Source organism: Callorhinchus milii, unplaced genomic scaffold, assembly GCF_018977255.1.
Source record: "Callorhinchus milii isolate IMCB2004 unplaced genomic scaffold, IMCB_Cmil_1.0 Scaffold8, whole genome shotgun sequence".
NCBI classification, from domain to species: domain Eukaryota; kingdom Metazoa; phylum Chordata; class Chondrichthyes; order Chimaeriformes; family Callorhinchidae; genus Callorhinchus; species Callorhinchus milii.
Window position 1 is genome coordinate 10,555,345 of NW_024704749.1, and position 18,956 is coordinate 10,574,300.

General features: G+C 43.2%; 1 protein-coding gene across 1 annotated transcript; it reads right to left on the reverse strand.

Moving 5' to 3' along the window:
- Window positions 1-1,433: 1,433 nt before the first annotated feature.
- On the reverse strand, window positions 1,434-15,313 carry LOC103184037 (synaptic vesicle 2-related protein). Its single transcript, XM_007901868.2, is given in 17 exon segments — window positions 1,434-1,912; window positions 2,501-2,590; window positions 2,987-3,068; window positions 3,933-4,044; window positions 4,379-4,486; window positions 5,054-5,130; window positions 7,015-7,057; window positions 7,060-7,087; window positions 7,690-7,818; window positions 8,074-8,199; window positions 8,533-8,596; window positions 8,702-8,826; window positions 9,440-9,511; window positions 9,751-9,849; window positions 10,180-10,265; window positions 10,541-10,701; window positions 15,189-15,313. Coding segments are annotated over 17 exon segments (1,629 nt in total). The 5' UTR covers window positions 15,224-15,313; the 3' UTR covers window positions 1,434-1,720.
- Between the last annotated feature and the right edge of the window lie 3,643 nt (window positions 15,314-18,956).

Here is an 18,956-nt window from a genome sequence, read left to right on the forward strand (position 1 = left end):
AGGCTGGGGACAAGGTGCAAAGGCATCTGCCAATGGGGAGAAAATTAGAAAAATACTTGGGACACATTAAAACTTTAGATGAAATAAAAAAGTCTTAGGCTTCTGGCCCTTCTGCTTGCAGTCCCGTCCAACCCACAGTCAGCAAATGGAATGTCTCCTCTCGGCACACTTGCTGTGATTATTCCCTATAACAAAATGTTAATAGCAACTGCAGATAATGTATTCAAACTAAGGCCAACGCAGTTTGCAAGCAGTGTACGTACCACAGCACTCTAAATACGTGCCATGTATAAACTCTGAGATTCAGCTCGGTTGGAATAATTTTCTGTGTCAGTGCTAACGAACCACTAGCAAAACATTGCACGTTATAGCCTGTGGTCACTCATGCAAAGCAAAGGTGTTTTACTATTCCCAGACTCTGGCCTGAATGGCAAGAAAGCAGAGAGGCTGGTGAGCAAGTGTATGTCGTGGAGTGGAGGAACGATAGGCTAGCCCATTGGACAATTCCAAGCACACAACCTCAGACACGTCGTTGTCAATGAGGAGGATTTTATCTGCAAAATCTATCATTCCAGGGGTGAAACTTGGCTAGTTGTTTGATGAATACAGGATGGTAAGTTCATCAGTTCCAGTTCATGACAACTCAACTCGAGTAGTTCCAAGTTATCATCCACTCTCCCGCAACTTTAGAGACATTGCAAACGAAATAATAAACCTTGTATTTGATACAGTGCCTTATCACATCGTTGTGACATCTCAAAGCGTTTCACAGAATATATTGTAAAGTGGAGTGACTGTGTATTCTGTGGGCGAAACTCACAAAATACATCTCAACTCAAGACAACATTTGTGATGTAATAAATCCTGCTCAGTGCCCAATTGTAGTGAAGGTAGATTTGCAACATCATCTTTTAACAACAGATGGTTGACAATGAAGTAAATAATCACCTTCAGTGTAGCTGTTTTAATCTTCTGTTCACACACACAACAAACAATACAAGTGTGTTTCCTTTACTTAGAGTGAGTTTAGTAAAGTTGTGTTATCCCCACATCTATTTTTGCCTTTAAACTTTTTTATCGAGCATATTGCAGTGTTACAGAGAAGCCTCGTTGGTGCATCATTTTTGGATGAGACAAATGGTCAGAATGAACTTACAGATGTACCGATACAGTAGAACAAAAGGACATACGCTATAATAATCATAATAATAATCCTCGCACTTTGATTTAGCGCCTTATCACGTAGTTGAGACGTCTCAAAGCACTTCCCAGAATATACTGTAAAGTGAATTGACTGTATACTTTGTGGGTGAAGCACGGCCGCCAATTGCTCACAGCACAAACAGTTGTGGATTGAGTGCCCACAAATTATTTATCATTTTTTTTAAGGGATTATTACCCGCAGAAAGCGATTCGCAGATCTTACTGCGAGGTAAACAGATTTGGCTTCAGACTAAGCAAAATGAATTTGTAACACGAAGCTTCTCTGTATCAGACTGTGACAAGCTATCAAAGGCTGGCTTTCCCTCTTTATAGTTCACTAGGCACTACACCAGTCCGCCTAAAACATCCGTTGTCTTATTTTAACAGCAATGATTCATTTACCAGTTTATACTCACATTTTAATGACTGTTCGAGTGGCTGTCTATTAATAGGGCTAGCTTCCTGTGAGATCAAGGATTAGTGTGTGAGGAGCAATCTATCTCATTGTGCCTTCTCTCTAGGTGTTGCTGGTCGAAGTGTTGGAATTGTGCGTCCTGCCCACCATTTCCTGCCCCCACTCTCTTTGGCTGGACTCCTGTAGGCCTCTTCCCTTGGTCTCAATGGGTAGGAAGCAGGAGGCGAGGGCTGCCAATAAACAGCATCCACTGTAGACTGAAAGCGTCAGGTAGATCGAAGACTCCAACATCACCTGGTTGGGGAAGAAAACATTCTCTTAAACGAGGCACTTTACAGTACATCTGGAAAACCATCTCACTGCTTAACAGTATCCATACCAGACAAAGCTCCACATATGTCCACCACCTCCACATGGAAATTTCCAAGTCTAGAATGAAACGCGCCCACTCTCTCACTGGAGGGGTGCACCCTGCTTAACTAATTAAGTTTTAGGTGTAGGTTGGCAAGCGCTAAGGCTTGGGTGACCCCACAGTGTGCCTCGGGATATTGCTAGGTCAATGGAAACTGCTTTGAGCAATCTGGCAATCTTCCCCCCACCACCCCCCATCCCTCACCCCCGCTTGCCCAGCTAGGACCACCCTGTCTGTAGAGTTCTGGCTTGCAGGGCTAACAGGAGCTGAGTGGGATGACTTCCTTCTCCCAGTGACTGGTCTGCCCCTACAAGTCCTGCCAATGAGCTGTGCTGCTGCCCTGGAATATTGCGGAAACGTCTGGCTCAGAAACCAGACTACTGAGACCGCCACAGAGGGTGGGGACTCGATTCTGACGGTCCTTGGCCAGGCATGTCACCCTGGGGCCAGAGGAGAACAGGGCATTGTACCTGTGCAATGAAAGGAGTGATGAGAGCACCAACTCTGGCCATCCCACTGCAGGTGCCCAGCCCCAGGGCTCGGGTCGCAGTTGGGTAAACCTGGAAGATGTAAAGAAGAGGCAATTTTCAAGCAAATTGTGACCTTTCCGTTCATTTAAGTGAAGGATGTAATAATAATCTTTGCATTTGATTTAGTGCCTTATCACAACATGCTGTACAGAGTTTAGTCTATTAAATTATTATTATTATTATTATTATTGGTGGATTATGGTAATAAAATGGTATTATTATTATTATAATCATCAAAATATTTATAAATATATTTCTTATTTATTAAAATGATATTATTATAGATTATATTAATATTATTATTATAAAGTGTAGTGACTTCAAGGTGACTTGCACTTTCTCTGCCCTATGCAGGATGACTTATTCCTGAATAACAGACAACTTGTTAAGAGAATTCTTGGAAGCACCAGTGTCCTCTGTGCTTACCTCAGGGGTATAAACATACGCAGCCTGAAAGCCTCCTGATATGAAAGCTCTGGCAATAAACAGGAACGCTGTGAGGGCCATCCTGCGAAAGGAAAACAAAAGCAGGAAAGGGTCAATCCCTAACTAAAGTACTAACTGATAGGAAAGAGGAAATACAGGGAAACACCATTAGTTTTTAGATTAAAAAAATTGAGACTCCACATCATTATGGTGCGCAAACGAGAGGCTGCCTGTCCCACCTCTGGAACATTAGGACACCACTGTCATGACTATATGTAATGTTCATACATGTAAGCGCCACTGACATGGGTTCCTCTGTGTGTTACACCATTGTATGTTATGTACAGGAAAAAATAATAATAATAATCCTTGCATTTGATATAGCGCCTCATCACATCTTCGAGACGTTTCAAAGGGCCTCACGGAATATACCGTGAAGTGAATTGACTGCGTCTTCGGTGGGCGAAACGCGGCGGTCAATTGCGCACAGCAGCGTCCCACAAACAGTCGTGGATTGAGTGACCAATTTTTTTTAAGGGGATTATCACCCCCGGAAAAGCCATCCGCTAATCGACTAACAACCAGGTTCCTACTCATTCCTAGGTACACAGAGGCGTGTGGAGTAAGGAAACTTGCCCAACGTTTCGCCCTGACTGGGAATTGAACCCGGGTCCTCTCGCTTGCGAGGCGAGAGCTCTAAACACAGGACTCCACCAACACCAGGGACATCACTTCCTGTGTGCTGCACATGCGCGCTCTGTGTAACAAGCACTGCTAATGTCACTTCCTTCACAAAGTGGCATCAGTGACACCTGTGCAAAATGTGTCCCTATTCCAACGACAGCTGACTCCCACTCTGGAGAAGTAACTCCGCATTCACAGCCGGCCTTTCTGTCCCGTGAACACACGCACACCAGTGATATTTAAGTGTATTTCAAAATCTCACCTGCCCACACACAGGAACAGAAGGACGACGCAGAAGGAAAAGATGAAGAAGGACACGGCCATTGTCTTTTTACGCCCAATGCGGTCAATGATCCACAGGGTCACCAGAACACCTGCAGAACGATGAAGACATGAGGAACATAGGTACCGGCCATCTCCAAGTCACACCTGAACATGGACCTCCACATCCTGTACTTTTGTGAGGTAACTGGTAAGTTCGGCTGAGGGGTGAGTTAGGGAATGGGAGCCGGTGGTGCTTTGAAGCTGAGGTGTAGGCAAGGAATGAAGCCATGGTTATGTTGGGAGTGTGAGGAATGGTTTCGAGTTGGGAAGTGAGGGAGAGGAGGGCATTTGAGTAGTTGATGCGGGAACTGCCGAACATGACGAGGCGACGGGTTTTGATGTTCTCAACACAAGTTTGTACCAAAGCTTCCTTCTGCTTCTTACCTGGGAACTCGGACAGTGTTGTCCACAGCAGGTCTGTGTAGTCCGTGGCGTTGAGGTACTTACATTCAAGGGCACACCTCCCCTCAGGCTTCCTCCCACCTGTTGACACTAAAACACAACATTGAAAGCAAAGCGTTATCTCAGAATCATAGAATCTCACAGCACAAAAGGAGGCCATTCAGCCCATCATGTCTGTGCTGGCTCTTTGAACGAGCAACCGACTAGTCCCACTCTCCCGCTCTTTCCCCATAGCTTTGCCAAATTTTTCTTTTTCAGTTGCCTGTCCAATTCCCTTTCGAAAGCTATTATTCAATCTGCTTCCACCAGCTTTTCAGGCAGCGCATTCCAGATCGTAACAACTTGTGGTGTAAAAAAATATTTCTCCTCGTCACCGCCTCTGGTTCTTTTCCCGTGCGATTTGTGCCAGTAAAAGATCCCCAAACGCTAAATTTTGAATTTGAGCAAATCCCTCGCCTGTCAGGATACAGCCCGTCCTGTCCAACGATCCCCCAGATAAAATTGGTCATTCATTTCATAGCCACTTACAGGGCATTGCTTATCGCAAATCGGCTGCTGCTTTCACCTACAAACTTGTAGTCTTTACAGTGAAATCCTGCGAGACATCCTCCTGACTTGCATGGTGTTGTGTCAAATGCAAGAATTATCACAACTTACTACTGCACACATCTCCAGCCTGGAAGAGTTCGGTGGTTAGTAGCACCAGTCCATAATAAGAGAAAGCATTGGAGAACCTGGAATAAAAGCAAAGGCTGTTAATGTTCACACCACAGTACCCAATGCAACCTATCAACCCGGTTACTAATCTTACCTCTGCCACAACCTTAACTCAGATTAACTTTAACTCCTCTTCGACCGCGCCTTTGGTCACCCTCCTCCCTGACTTCCAACCTCCCTACCCCCCCATCCCTCCTGATCCCAACCCCCAACTCAGGTCCAAATCTCTGACTGTTCACTGTTGGGGACGTGAAAGGCGCTGTACAAGTGTAATTTGTTGTTGTTGGTTCAACTACTTCCATTCCCCAAATAGTGTCTGGATCACTGACAAGAAATAAATCAAAGAGCTACAATATGTGGGTGTCTTGATGCACTGAATCCGAATGCAGTCAATCACACATGGACAAACTCAGAGTGCATCCCACTGGAATATTTCCTGCTGCAAATTGCTAAACTGAAGACTGTCTGGCTGCAGTCATGCACTTGCTCTTGTTGTTGCGATGCTGATATCACACCGCAGTCGTTTTAGTGTGTTGTATAATTGCTCTGAGATAATAATAATAATACGTTGGTAGTCTAATATTACCGGGTCTGTTGGAGGGGGGTGGGTTGGGGAGGGGTTTGATAACAATACCAAACCTGTATCAACACCTTGAAGAAACAGGGTTCACTTGAGAATATATTAATTATAATAATAATAATGTAATAACAACCCTTGCAATTGATATTGCGCTTCACAGACTATACTGAATGAATGAACTGTAAAGTGAATTGTTTTGTGGGTGTAACGCAGCAGCTGAATGTGCATAAAAAAAGTGGTCCACCAGGTTAACAACCAGGTTCCTACTTACTATGAGTAAACAGTGGCGTCTGGAGTAAGAAAACATGCCTAAGGTTTCACCCCGCTTGGGAATAGAACCCGGGTCGTCTCGCTTGCAAGGCGACTGCACTAAGTAATACGCTACAGGAATCCACAGAAAACAGTCAGCAGGATGATGTTCGAAGACAAGGCTAACAGATTTAAGTGCATATTGTTCCTGGATGAGCGACCTGGATGTATAATGTAGGAGTGAACGAGCAAGTGAAAATAATGAGGGCTGCCAGTAAGTGGACATAGAATATTCTTAGAACATCTATCGCTGAAACCATCAGACCTAGAAATGTCAAACCCAAGACACAGGAATACATTTTGATTTTAGATAAACAACAGGGCAATGCATTGCAAAATTCGGCTTAAGTCAATGGACTAATTAAGAGAAAAATCCCATAACAAGGTCACATCATTAAGGCTGGTAAATTTACCGATGATGAGAGACCGCTAATGGTGGGCTGGGCAGGGGACATGAAGCAAGCTGTTGAGCAGAGGTAGCGGGCAGGTCTATATGAAGTTAGAGAGCTATACTCCAAGGCTATAATGTTGATTTGCTGCACAGAGAGAGTGTTGGAGTATATACAAGCAAACCTACTGATGCGAGATTTCAGGCTGTGTTTACACTGCATCTGGTTTAGCTTCAGCATATACAGAGGATCTTCACCTTACATTAGAATCCATTAGAATATACAGCACAGAAACAGGCCATTCGGTCCAACTGATCTATGCCGGTGTTTATGCTCCACATGAGCCTCCTCCTGCCCTTCCTCAACTAAGCTTTCAAACATAACCTTCTATTCCTTTCTCCTTCATGTACCTCTCCAGCTTCCCCTTAAATATGTCTATGCTATTTGCCTCAACAGCTCCTTGTGGTAAAATGTTCCACATTCCCTCTACTCTCTGTGTGAAGACATTTCTTCTAACATCCCTATTTGATCTATTTGTGACTATTTTATATTGATGGCCCCTGGTTTTGGTCTCCCCCACAAGTGGAAACATCCTCCCTATGTCTATCCTATCAAAACCTTACCAAATGAACCATAGGAGGATGGTCGTCAGTCGAAACTGTGGGTGAAGAGGTCCTGGATACGGCCACGCTCCGCCTATCTCAAACAAATATTCAGTTAGACAAACAGGACTGTTTCCCTTATTATAACAACCCCACATTGAGTCCCCTCAATGCCCTGCTCCCCAGGCTGATGCACCACATATAATAATACAATAATCATCATCGCATTTGATATAGGGCCTTATCATGTTGTCGAGGTGTCTCAAAGCGTTTCACGCTTTGAGTAAATTGACTGCATATTTTGTGGGCGAAACCGGCAGCCAATTGCACACAGCTGTGTCCCACAAACACTCACAGATTGAGTGCCAGATAATTATTATCATTTTCTCTTGAAAGGATTATTACGCCCAGAAAACAATCTGTCAATCGACTAATCGGTTCTTACTTACTGCGAGGTAAACAGACGTGTGTGGAGTAAGGAAACTTGCCTTAAAGGTTTCGTCCCACCCGGGAATTGAACCCGGATCCTCTCGCTTGCAAGGCGAGCGCGCTAACCACTTCCCTACAGGACTCCGATAGATAGACAGGTGTGTCAGAGATAACTTCTGTTAAGTTAGACGGGTAGTTGGATAAACCACTGGTCTCCTCTTGCCTGATACTGTTACCACATGACATAAAACAATTAGTAGCACTTACCTGTCTGGCAACTATCAGCTTTCCAAGTGGCATGGGAGCTCCATTTTCTGTAGCGATGCGTTTCAGTGTAGCGAGGGCTTTCTCCTGGTTCCCAGACAATACGTCATAACGGGCACTTTCTGGAAGCCACTGGAAGAGAGCGATGGGGAGCAATTGATAGACATCCCTTCCCAGATGGTGCGGGAACTCTGTGCGTTGTGTGTGTGAGCGCAACCAGCATCATGAACTCACCACGTGGCATCTTGCGCTAAACCTCCTACAAGGCAATATGTCAAAGTATGGCGTATTTTCTCCCCTTCCCCTCCCCTCACCAACGAACCACTGAGTTCATGCAATGCTATCATCGCCTTTTGCTTTGGCACAGTATTCAGGGGAGATACCTACAAAGCACAAGACGGCGAATATCATGAGAGGAACCGCAGAGAAGATGAGCAGCCAGCGCCAGCCGAGAGTGGGCATCACCAACACCGCCAGCAGTACCTCAAACACCGTCCCGAACGCCCAGAACACCTGAAAATAATAATAATAATAATAATACTTGCCTTTGACACAGCGCCCTATCACGTCTTCTTGACGTTTCAAAGCGCTTCACGGAATATACTTTAAAGTGAATTGACTGTGTATTTTGTGGGCGAATCGCGGCAGCCAAACAGTCGTGGATTTTTTTTTGTATAACATTTCTTTTTTTGGAAGGGATTATTACCCCCAGAAAGCTAATCGCTAATCACTACACTGCAGGACTCCACTTCTTTCTAGTGATGTCCCTCACCTTAATAAACTCAAAGGAATAATAACACCCTCTCCCAAAAAAATTCAATGCAAATCGTTATCATGGCCACTCACCTCTATAAGTAAGATGCACTTTGCTCTTGATTTCATTGGAAGGAATTCTGCATATAACGTCACCCTGTATGAAGGGCCCGAGAAGACAGGATTTAGTTCAACGTTTTATTTATTTTTAGCAAAGTAGAGAAGGTTAAAGTCATGTTGAACCTTATTGCAATTGACTCACGATTGTGGGACTCCTCCGATGCCAAAGCCCACTAGCCCTCTGAGCACCAGGATCCAACTGTAGATTGGTGAGAAGGCACTCAGAACTCCATAGTACAGTGTCCAAAGCACACTCACTTTCAAACCCTGGCATCAACACAGACCAACATACATGGTAAATTGCACAGCGGTTGTAGTAGTGATACAGTGCATTGCTTAGAAAGAAACTGAACATAGCCATGATTTACAGAATCATAATAATAACAATAATAATCCTTGCATTTAATACAGCGCCTTATCATGTCTTCGAGACGTCTCAAAGCCCTTCTCAGAATAGACTGTAAAGTGAATTGACTGTACATTTTGTACAGCGAAACACGGAAGCCCATTGTGCACTGCAGTGTCCCACAAACAGGCATCGATTGAGCGACCATTGAGTGAATGTTTTTTTCGAGGGTCTATTACCCCTGGAAAGCGGTCCGCCAATTGATTAACAACCGGGTTCCTGCTTACTGCTAGGTAAACAGAGGCGTGTCGAGTAAAGAAACCTACCTAAGTTTTCACCCTGCTCGGGAATGAAACCCGGGTTCCCTCGCTTGCGAGGTGAGCACGCTGACCACTAAGCTACTGGACTCGACCAGGTCATTAGGGCAGAAGTAAAGGAAATTGGATCAAATTTGTATTTTGGTGTAAATACATTTCCATCCTTATCCTCAAAACACTTTACATAAGTGTGTGTGTGTGTGTGTGTTATACTTACTGTCTTTCTGCCGTACTGGTCTGATATGTTTCCCCATAGGGATGAGCTGGACATCATCCCAATGAATACCACCTGGTGGGGAAGGGGGAGAGAGAAAGAGAGAGAGAGAGAGAGAATGGAAGAGGCAGAGAAGGGAACAGAGAAAGTAGGAGAGAGGATAGAAGAGAGGGGAAAGAAAAGGGAGGAAAGGAAGGGGCAAGGAACGACAGGAAACAGGAACAAAATGAACTTTAGTGAAATCTCTTGAATCAGTGACCAACAAGAATGTTCTCAGACGCTGAGCCAGAACTCTGATCGTTACGTTACCATACCGAGGTGAGCAGTGCGACTTGCCAGCTCTGTAATCTCCACTCGCAGTGTAGCTGAGGAGCCAGAATACTGAGGATCATCATCTCCATGGCGTCTGCCATCTACAAGAGCCAAGGGAGAGGGAAACATACTGTAGGACAAGTCGACTACAACTACAGCCACGACAAATTACATTTACACAGCGGAGCCGGGCGAGGGATGTAGTAATAGGTTTAATGTTACAATGTCATGAGAGGCACTTAAGTGCCTACAATGGCCACAGCAGAGGATCAACTAGTCCATTGAAATCTACTGGTCACTATTCCCCCAAATAGAGTTTTTCCCATTTTTCTTCACCATGACAGAAGTGAACTAGAAGCTTAGCAGAGACGCACAGTCAGGCGACTGGGACAGTGGAAGAGATGGTAACAGATGGATTATCTATGACTTACCCACGCCAGGCCAGTAAGCACTGAGAGTTTCCATTGAAACTTCCCAAATCCAATAGCCTCCATAGCATCTTCCACCATGAACACATCTGGAGACACGGAAAAACATTCAGTACCACCGATGGTGGAACGGAGGGCACGAGGTACAAGCAGGAAGCCGGAGCCAGTCGAGCGGAGGCTATGGGTAGTGGGTTAGAGAGTAAGCAAGAAGGAGAGGTAGGAAGTGCCAGGGCATGAAGGGATATGAAAACGAGTGTGAGGATCTCAAAATCGATGCGTTCAGTGATAGGGAGCCAGCGGAGCTTGACGAGATGCACTAATACATTGCACACCGCTCTTTGGTCAAAGACTTGAGATACTCTACCGTCTGTTGGGTTAGCAAAATCCTTTGGCACAGCAGTTCCATCCTCCAATTCAACAGGTTCCAGGTTAGTGCGAACTCCTTCTATCTCAATCTCATGCTCTCCAGAACATGTGTCATCTTCAGACCTTGCACTTTCTCCCGTGCGACGGAACTTGACCACGCTGAAACCACACCAACAAACCATAGGATCATAATAATAATAATAATATAATAATCCTTGCATTTGCTACAGCGCTTTATTTCATCATTGAGCCAGTGAGCGCCATGGAAATTCTAATAACACTTGCATCAGCAAACCTGACCTGGAAAGTTGTCTTCCTTTCGATTTCTTTTTGTAATAATAATAATAAGAGAATTTATCCTAAAATAAATGAAGAATAATGTTTAATTTTAACATGCTTTGAGGGAAATTGTATTGGAAGAGTGACTAAGTCTCACAATGGAGAGAAGACAAATTTACTTGATTATCCTAAGGAAATAGCCTGTCTTAACAACTGTATCTATTGATGTTAACTCTACTGTGCTGTGCTGTTTGTATCAGGAACTCCTACAAGCCAGATTAGGCCGGAGCAGAATGAGACACCAAAGCTGTAGACACAATCAATCTCTTGATCGCTGCCTAAGACCTTCACTCAAACTGACACTAATTGGTGGTATTTTGCGGTAGCACATTGTCAGATGTGTTGTCGTTCAGATGAGATGTTAAACCGAGTTCCCATCTGCCTGTTCAGGAGGACTTTAAAGATCTCATGGCACTTTTCATAAAGAGAAGGGAGTTTCTCCCAGTGTCCTGGCCAACAATCGTCCGGATAAAATTGGTCACTCACATTCACTTCCTGGCTGTTTATGGGACTTTGCTGTGTGCAAATTGGCTGCCATGTTTGCCTACAAAATGCACAGTCACATAAAAGCTAATAGGAATCTGGTTGTTAGTCGATTGGAAGATCGCTTTCCGGGGGTAATTATACCTCCAACAAAAAAAATATAATTTGGTCCTTCAATCCATGACTGTTTGTGGGACACTGCTGTGTGCAATTGGCTCCCACGTTTTGCCCACAAATATACAGTCAATTTACTTTACAGTTTATTCTGTGAAGCACTTGCAAGGATCAAATGCAAGGATTATTATTATTATTCTCCATCTAAACTATCTGAATCCTCCAAATAAGATTACAGGCTGTAGGTCAACCGTATGTATCATTATTATCTGTATAAAACATCTGAATCCTACAACAAGATTACAGTTTAAAACTCACTCACAGATGCCTATTATTCTCTATACACGCTGTTTGAAAATGATGCTTTCACCTCTGTGGCCCGAGTTTCAATTCATCTAATAATAATGGTATGAAAATTTCACAACCGGTTGCAAGCGTCCTGTAGTGTATTGGTGAGTGCGCTCGCTTTGTAAGCGAGAGGATCCGGGTTCGATTCTCGGGCAGGGCGAAACCTGAGGCAAGTTTCTTTACTCCACATGCCTTTATTTACCTAGTAAGTTAGTAGGAACCCAAATTGGGAGATTGCTTTCCAGGGGTAATAATCCCTCAAAAACACAAATAACTAAATGAATAATTATAATATCGTCCCTCAATCCACGACTGTTTGTGGGACACTGATGTGCACAATTGGCTGCTGAGCTTCACCCACAAAATATATACAGTCAATTCACTTTGCAGTATATTTTGTGAAGCGCTTTGAGATGGCTCAACGATGCCTATACCAAGTGCAAGAATTATTATTATTGTAATGGAGAATTACCGGTTTGAGTATGTCTCAACGGCATTACATTACAATAATCAGATAACGTTTGTTGTTAATGTAATTTGATCTCCCCACCAGACAACGAGTTACTTCTATTCATTAGAGGCTGGTGTGACCATATGTAAAGCAGACCCACAGTAAACAATTGGGCTACACATAGTCATTTTACTAGTGTATAAATAAAGGCTACGCTCTTTGTGACTGGCCTGGGATATAAGATAAATATTTCCCTGATTGAGGCTGAGCAGATAATGCAAGTGTCAAAGTCATAGGTCACTAATGTTCAACTCACAAGTGGAGCTATGCATCACGTTACATATTCAGCCGTGATCCATTCTTTTCATGATACTTGTAGGTGGTTTTGAACTGGAAAATGAATGCTAATTGGTGTTTTTGTAGGTCCAGAACATCATTTGAACAATAACAACAAAATTATGTTAATATAATGCATGTCCTTTCACGTCTGATGGTCATCTCAAGGCATTGGAGAGTTAAGGGTTTGCCACCCAGTTAGGGGTTGGAATCACGAGGGGTGGAGGGTAGGGCAGGTGGGAGGTTGGCTGAATGCCCGATTAAAGAGGAAAGTCTTGAGACTAACCTTGAAGGAGGCAAGGGAGGATCACTTTCCAGGTGGTAATAATCCCTCAAAAAAATATTGGTCACTCAATCAATAACTGTTCGTGGGATACTGATGAATACACAATCAATCCGCTTTACAATATAATCTGTGAAGCACTTTGAGTCATTTCCACAAAGTGTGAAGGCTATATCGAATGCAAGGGTTATTATAATTATTATTATTTATCCATTGACATTCTCAGAGACAAAAGATTGTGTCAAGTCCATCAACTCCTGATCGTACAGCAATGTAATTAATGTCTAAAGTCCATGTTAATCAGTGTGAATTCTCTTGGAATTAATTGCGTTAACTACTTGAAAGCTGATCTGCATTTATTTTTAATTGTAATCATCCTTACAATGCATTGTCCCTCTTTGCCCCACCACAACCCACTTCCGCCTTAAGTCTTTGGCTGGTTAACCATGCAGACGTGATATACCGGCTCCTGATTCATTGATTCATTCCTGATTTCCATGAATTTCTTGATTCTATACCATTAAATGCTGTGGATTTAATATTAATGCTGAAATATTTAATATTGAAATTTGAAGGTATTTCAGTTTTTTTTGTAGCACTTTGAAGGATTAATAATAATTCTTGCATAGGAACAAAGGAACAGGAATAGGCCATTCAGCCCCTCGAGCCTGTTCTGCCATTCTATAAGATCATGGCTGATCAGTACCTCAACTCCATTTACCCCCCTTGCCCCATAACTCTTGATACCCTGACCCAACAAAACATTTCTTGAAAATTTGAATGGATCCAGCATTCACAGCCTTTGGGGATTTTCTTTTTAAAAAATTGAATAAATGTTTTGCGTTTGATATAACGCCTTATCACGTCCTTGAGACATCTCAAAGCGCTTCGCAGAAACGTATTTTGTAAATATTGTGTACATTGTGAATTGACTGTGCATTTTTATGGGCGAAACAACAGGATTATACAACACAGGGAACCTTAAAGGAAAATTCAGTACTCGCAGGGTTAAAGCCCAATTTCCTATCCCGCTCCGAACACAATGAGAACAAAGCATAGGAACCTGCGGAAGGTCTCATTCATGGCCTACATACAGTGATTAATCCGTGTGCATATGAACGCTCAGCTCAGACAGTGCTCAGCACTTCACCAGACTGTATCAACACATTAATATTAAATGCTAACATTGGAATTTGCACCTGTCTCCTGTACAGATAGAATTTCATCAAAAGAAAATCCATTTCATTCCTTCTCTTATCGTCGTTCAAATCATTTGCATCTCCAGTACTGTGTTGTTGGTCAACAAGGCATTTGAGGATGGAGTTGTTTTTGATTTGCCTGTTCTTGGGGTAACTAGGAGGTGAAGCATATTAATGGTAACAAAAGCTCTGTCATTTTCTGCACTGTAAACATTGTCACTGGCTTCATTACCGATGTTTAATGCTGCTTGTTGTTTGGCATTAGGTTCCTCAAAAATTACACGGACAGTGTGCAAACACATCGGTGCATTTTTCGCATCAAAGAAACAAACGAAAAGATAAACTCGGTTAAAAAGACGTTTGTAAATGCAGAATAGAATAAAATAAAATCTTGCTGAATGCAGATAATTTACAGTGCAAACTCTGGGACTCAACAAACCATGTCACTTCTCTTTTTAAAAAAAACAGCAAATCCACTTTATGGGATCATTAATCAAATACCTATCACGGGACAAAATATATTATATGTGTGTATATATAATCAGACCTATTTTCATGTATTTTTCTTTGTTATCCTTTGTCATTTCCATCAGTTCAGGGATGGAAAAAACAGTTCGTCGTGTTAAAAAAAAGTGGAGACTCTCAGCAGCTAAGATGCAAACAACAGAATTATAGAAAAAGCTGAACGTTGCATTTCGCCCACAAAATACACAGTCAATCCATTTTAGGATACATCCTGCGAAGCACTTTGAGGCATCTCAACCACGCGAAAAGGCGCTGTTATCAAATGCAAGGGTTATTATTACTATTTATTTATTTAATTAATTAATTTCCATTTATACTTGCTTGGCGCTCGCTCTCTCTGTGTGTGCGTGTGAGTGCGTTTTCTGTTTATAAAAATCCTGGCCAGTAAATAAGAGCTGGATTGTGAAATGATGTGTCAGGCTGGCTTGTAGTTTGCAGGAGGCCTTTATATGGCTGTGTGTGTGTGTGTCTAGGTTGCGTGTGTGTGTGTGTGTGTGAGTCTCTCTCTCTCTCTCTGGGTCTCTCCATCTCTCTGCATCGCCCTGTGCCGTGCTGTGCTGTTACTTACGGCAGGTGCCGGAGCTGAAAGAGGTCCTCATCCATGGCTGTGCAATGCAAAACCCCGACAGTCCCTGTCTCATCGCTCGGGGCTAGTGCTAGTCAATCCAGCCACTGCTTTACATGCTGTAGTAGCAGGCGAGATGACTGACGGTGTGAGGTTGGGAGCTGAGCTGAGCCAAGGAAGGCATCAGCTCCCCCCCCCCCACCCCCCAGCCAAGCCTCCACAGCGCTGGGGAGTGGTGGGATTCAGCACCGCAGCACTGGACAGCAACCAGCCACCAGCAAGGGAGGGTTTGGGGAAAAGAGGGTAATAATAATACTGTAATAATAATAATAATAATCCTTGCCTTTGATCTAGCGCTTTATCACGTCTTCGAGACGTCTCAAAGCGCTTCACGGAATAGACTGTAAAGTGATTTGACTGTTTATTTGTGGGCGAAATGCCGGAGTAATCATACTGTAATAATAATAACAATAGTAATAATAGTCATATCCCTGCCACTTTACGTATCAATGGATTTTACTTTCCTTATTCCACCTGAGCTTCCTAACATAATGATATATTACAAGAGTTTAATATTTTATTAATAATAATAATAATCTTTGCATTTGATGTTGTGCCTTGTCAGGCCGTCGAGAACGTCTCTCAAAGCGTTTCACGGGAATTACTGTAATTTGAATTGACTTTATATTTGTGGGGAAAACACGGCAGCCAATTGCACACAGCAGTGTCCCACAAACAGATGTGGATTGAGTGAGTCCATTTTTGGGGAGTGGGGAGGGTGGGGGGATTATTAACCCCAGAAAGTGGTCCGCCAATCGACTAACAACCGGGTTTCTATCTACTGTTAGGTAAACAGAGGCGTATGGAGTAAGGAAACCTGCCAAAGGTTTCTCCCCGCCTGGGAATTGAACCCAGGTCCTCTTACTTGCGAGGCGAGTGCTCTAACCAATACGCTGCAGAACTCCACCCAATAATAATCCTTGATATAGCACCTTATCACGTCATCGAGAACATCTCAAAGTGCTTAGACATTGGGACGCAGACGTTGAGCTCATACGTTAGCCAATGTAACACCAGGAAGTGGGTTCAGGTCTATAATTCTGCACTCTCGTTCATCTATTCAACACACTCAAAGGATGAGTGACTTTTCCTAAGGGTAGGGGAGGGAGAAAATCAAGGTGACAGCTCCCCAGGCTATTCTCACAGACACACACACACACACACACACCCAACCACAACTGGTTACAGAGCATTCTCAGATACATGGTAGCAAGGATTGGAGTAAGGAGGCAGAGGGCAGTACAAATTTCCTTACTCCACACGCCTGATAATAATCCCTCAAGAAAAAAAAACAACAATAAATTGGTCGCTTCAATCCACGACTGTTTGTGGGGCACTGCCGTGCGCAATTGGCTGCCGCATTTCGCCCACAAATATACAGTCAATTCACATTACAGTCTATTCTTTACGTCTTTGAGACGTCGAGAAGACGTGGAAAGCGCTATATCAAATGCAAGGATTATTATTATTATACAACAAGGAGAAAATATTCATCCACCTTCAACCAGTACAGCTTACACTGCAGAGACATAAGAAGGACATTAGGTGGCATCATCTTCCTGCACAGTCTCTCTGCTAACACAGTGCAAAGAGACTGAGCTGATCAGTGCCAAGTGACTGACAACCCTAGTTCCTACTTACGACAAGGTAAACAGACGGTGTGGAGTAAGGAAACTTGCCTCAGGTTTCACCCCACTCGGGAATCAAACCCGTGTTCCTCTCTCTCTCTCTCTCTCTCTCGCAAGGCTAGCGCGCAAACCATTACCCTACGGGACTGCAAGACTTTTCCAGTTAATAAAACTCTACAAGCGCACCTTGCCTACAAAAGTCTAGTCTTGAACCCAAATGAGAAAGAGATGATAAAAGAGCAAAGCGTGTATTACATGGTAGTCAGAATGCCAAGGTAAGGAAGACCAGCAAGTTGGACTACATTCATACAGTGAGACAGGTGTACTCATTCGGAATGAACTGTTGATGCCTTAAGCATCCAAACTCCAGTGAAGAAGCTCGCTGGCAGAATTCAAGGTCGCTGGCTTTAAGCAGATACGTGCTAATAATTTATCAGCTACAGCTGATAAAATTCACGTGGGGAAATGGTTTGCGGTGTGGGATGGAGGGGTTGATGGTTAGAAGGGGAGGGGGTTTATAATGACCCAGCATGTCCACTAGAAAATATAAAGTGTGTGTATGTGTGTGTTTGGGGGGTGGGGGGTGGGGACTTCCATTAGATCTGAATATCTAATCATCTCTATATCTTGAACGCATTTGCTTTGTTTCAATGACCTTTCCTGATAACTTTTATCAGTTTATACCTAGTGATTTTACCTAGTGATTTGGCCTCTGTTTACTTAGCAGTAAGTAGGAACCCGGTTGTTAGTCGATGGGCGGATCGCTTTGCGGGGGTAATAATCCCTTCAGGATAAATAAATAAATGAATAAAAAAACAAATAAACAAATAAATATATAATTTGGTCACTCAGCCCGGTTACATGCTGGAGAAGAGGTGCAAATGGGACCTCTTGGCACATCCAGCACTGCAATCGGAGTCCTACTCCCCAGCCTTGCACCATTTATACAGCGGGCATCTCAAAGGTTTTTAGTGCTTTTGCATTATCTTCTGCCACATTATCTTCTGCCACTCAATTAGTTTTTGCAAAGCGTAATCACAGTTCAGTTAGAAAGTAACATGATAAAGAATTTCAGACATTCCCGTGCTTGTTAACCCGGCTTCTGATACGCTTAACCTGAGCTGAGATCCGCTTAACATTTCCAAAGGATTGACATTTAATTATCGCGTCTCTGACAGACTTGTATCAACAGAGAGAAAGCCTTTGATTTGGACGTGTGACTTCAAGGTGACAGACTTGCCTTTTCCACACATCTCCACAAGCTGATCTTCAAACCACTCATCGTTGAGCCACGAGTCCGTTTTGTCAGAAATGTATTTATTTTGAAGTGTTAAAAATGACTCTACTTTTTTTTATTCTGGACTTTGTTTCAACTTTTAAGTGCCTTTTTGTACATATCCAGTGAATGTTAAACACTTTGTGTGTGTGTGTGTGGGTGTGGGTGTGGGTAGGGGAGAGTGAGGGGATAAGGCATTGTCTGAAGACCTGATAAAGTTGTTGAGAGGTTAAATTTTGTGCTGCATTGTCAGAGAAGTCAAATGAGACGTTAAACCAAGTCTGTGTCTGCTCAGGGGGACGTTAACGATCCCATGGTACTATTCAAAAAGGGAAAGGAGTTTTGGCTCCCACAAAACACACACAGGCACTTCACTTTCCATGTATCCTGTGAAGCACTTTGAGACGTCCTCCCAAGATGAAAGGCGCTGTATCAAATATAAGAATTATTCTTTAAATTACACTCACTGTCTGGACTCTGAAGTGAATTCCTTGGAAGAACTGATACAGCCTATAAAAAACTGAACCACAGCCTGGGTCAGTGGCTGCAGGAGAGGAGGGGAGATATTTTTAAAAATTATATTTGAAAAATCGATAGGCGGGGAAATCGTAATTAAATTAAAGATCTGTCTGTGCCAGCAGTTCAGAGTTTTAATTTAACTTTGGCGGCATATATTGTAATAATTCACTCATGCCTGTAGCATTCATCAGTTCACAGGTCTCCCAAGAGTGAAATAAACCCAGAAAAACTCCATTACCAATGCAATGACATAATTGACTCACACAATGCTGGCATTTCAGTGCACTG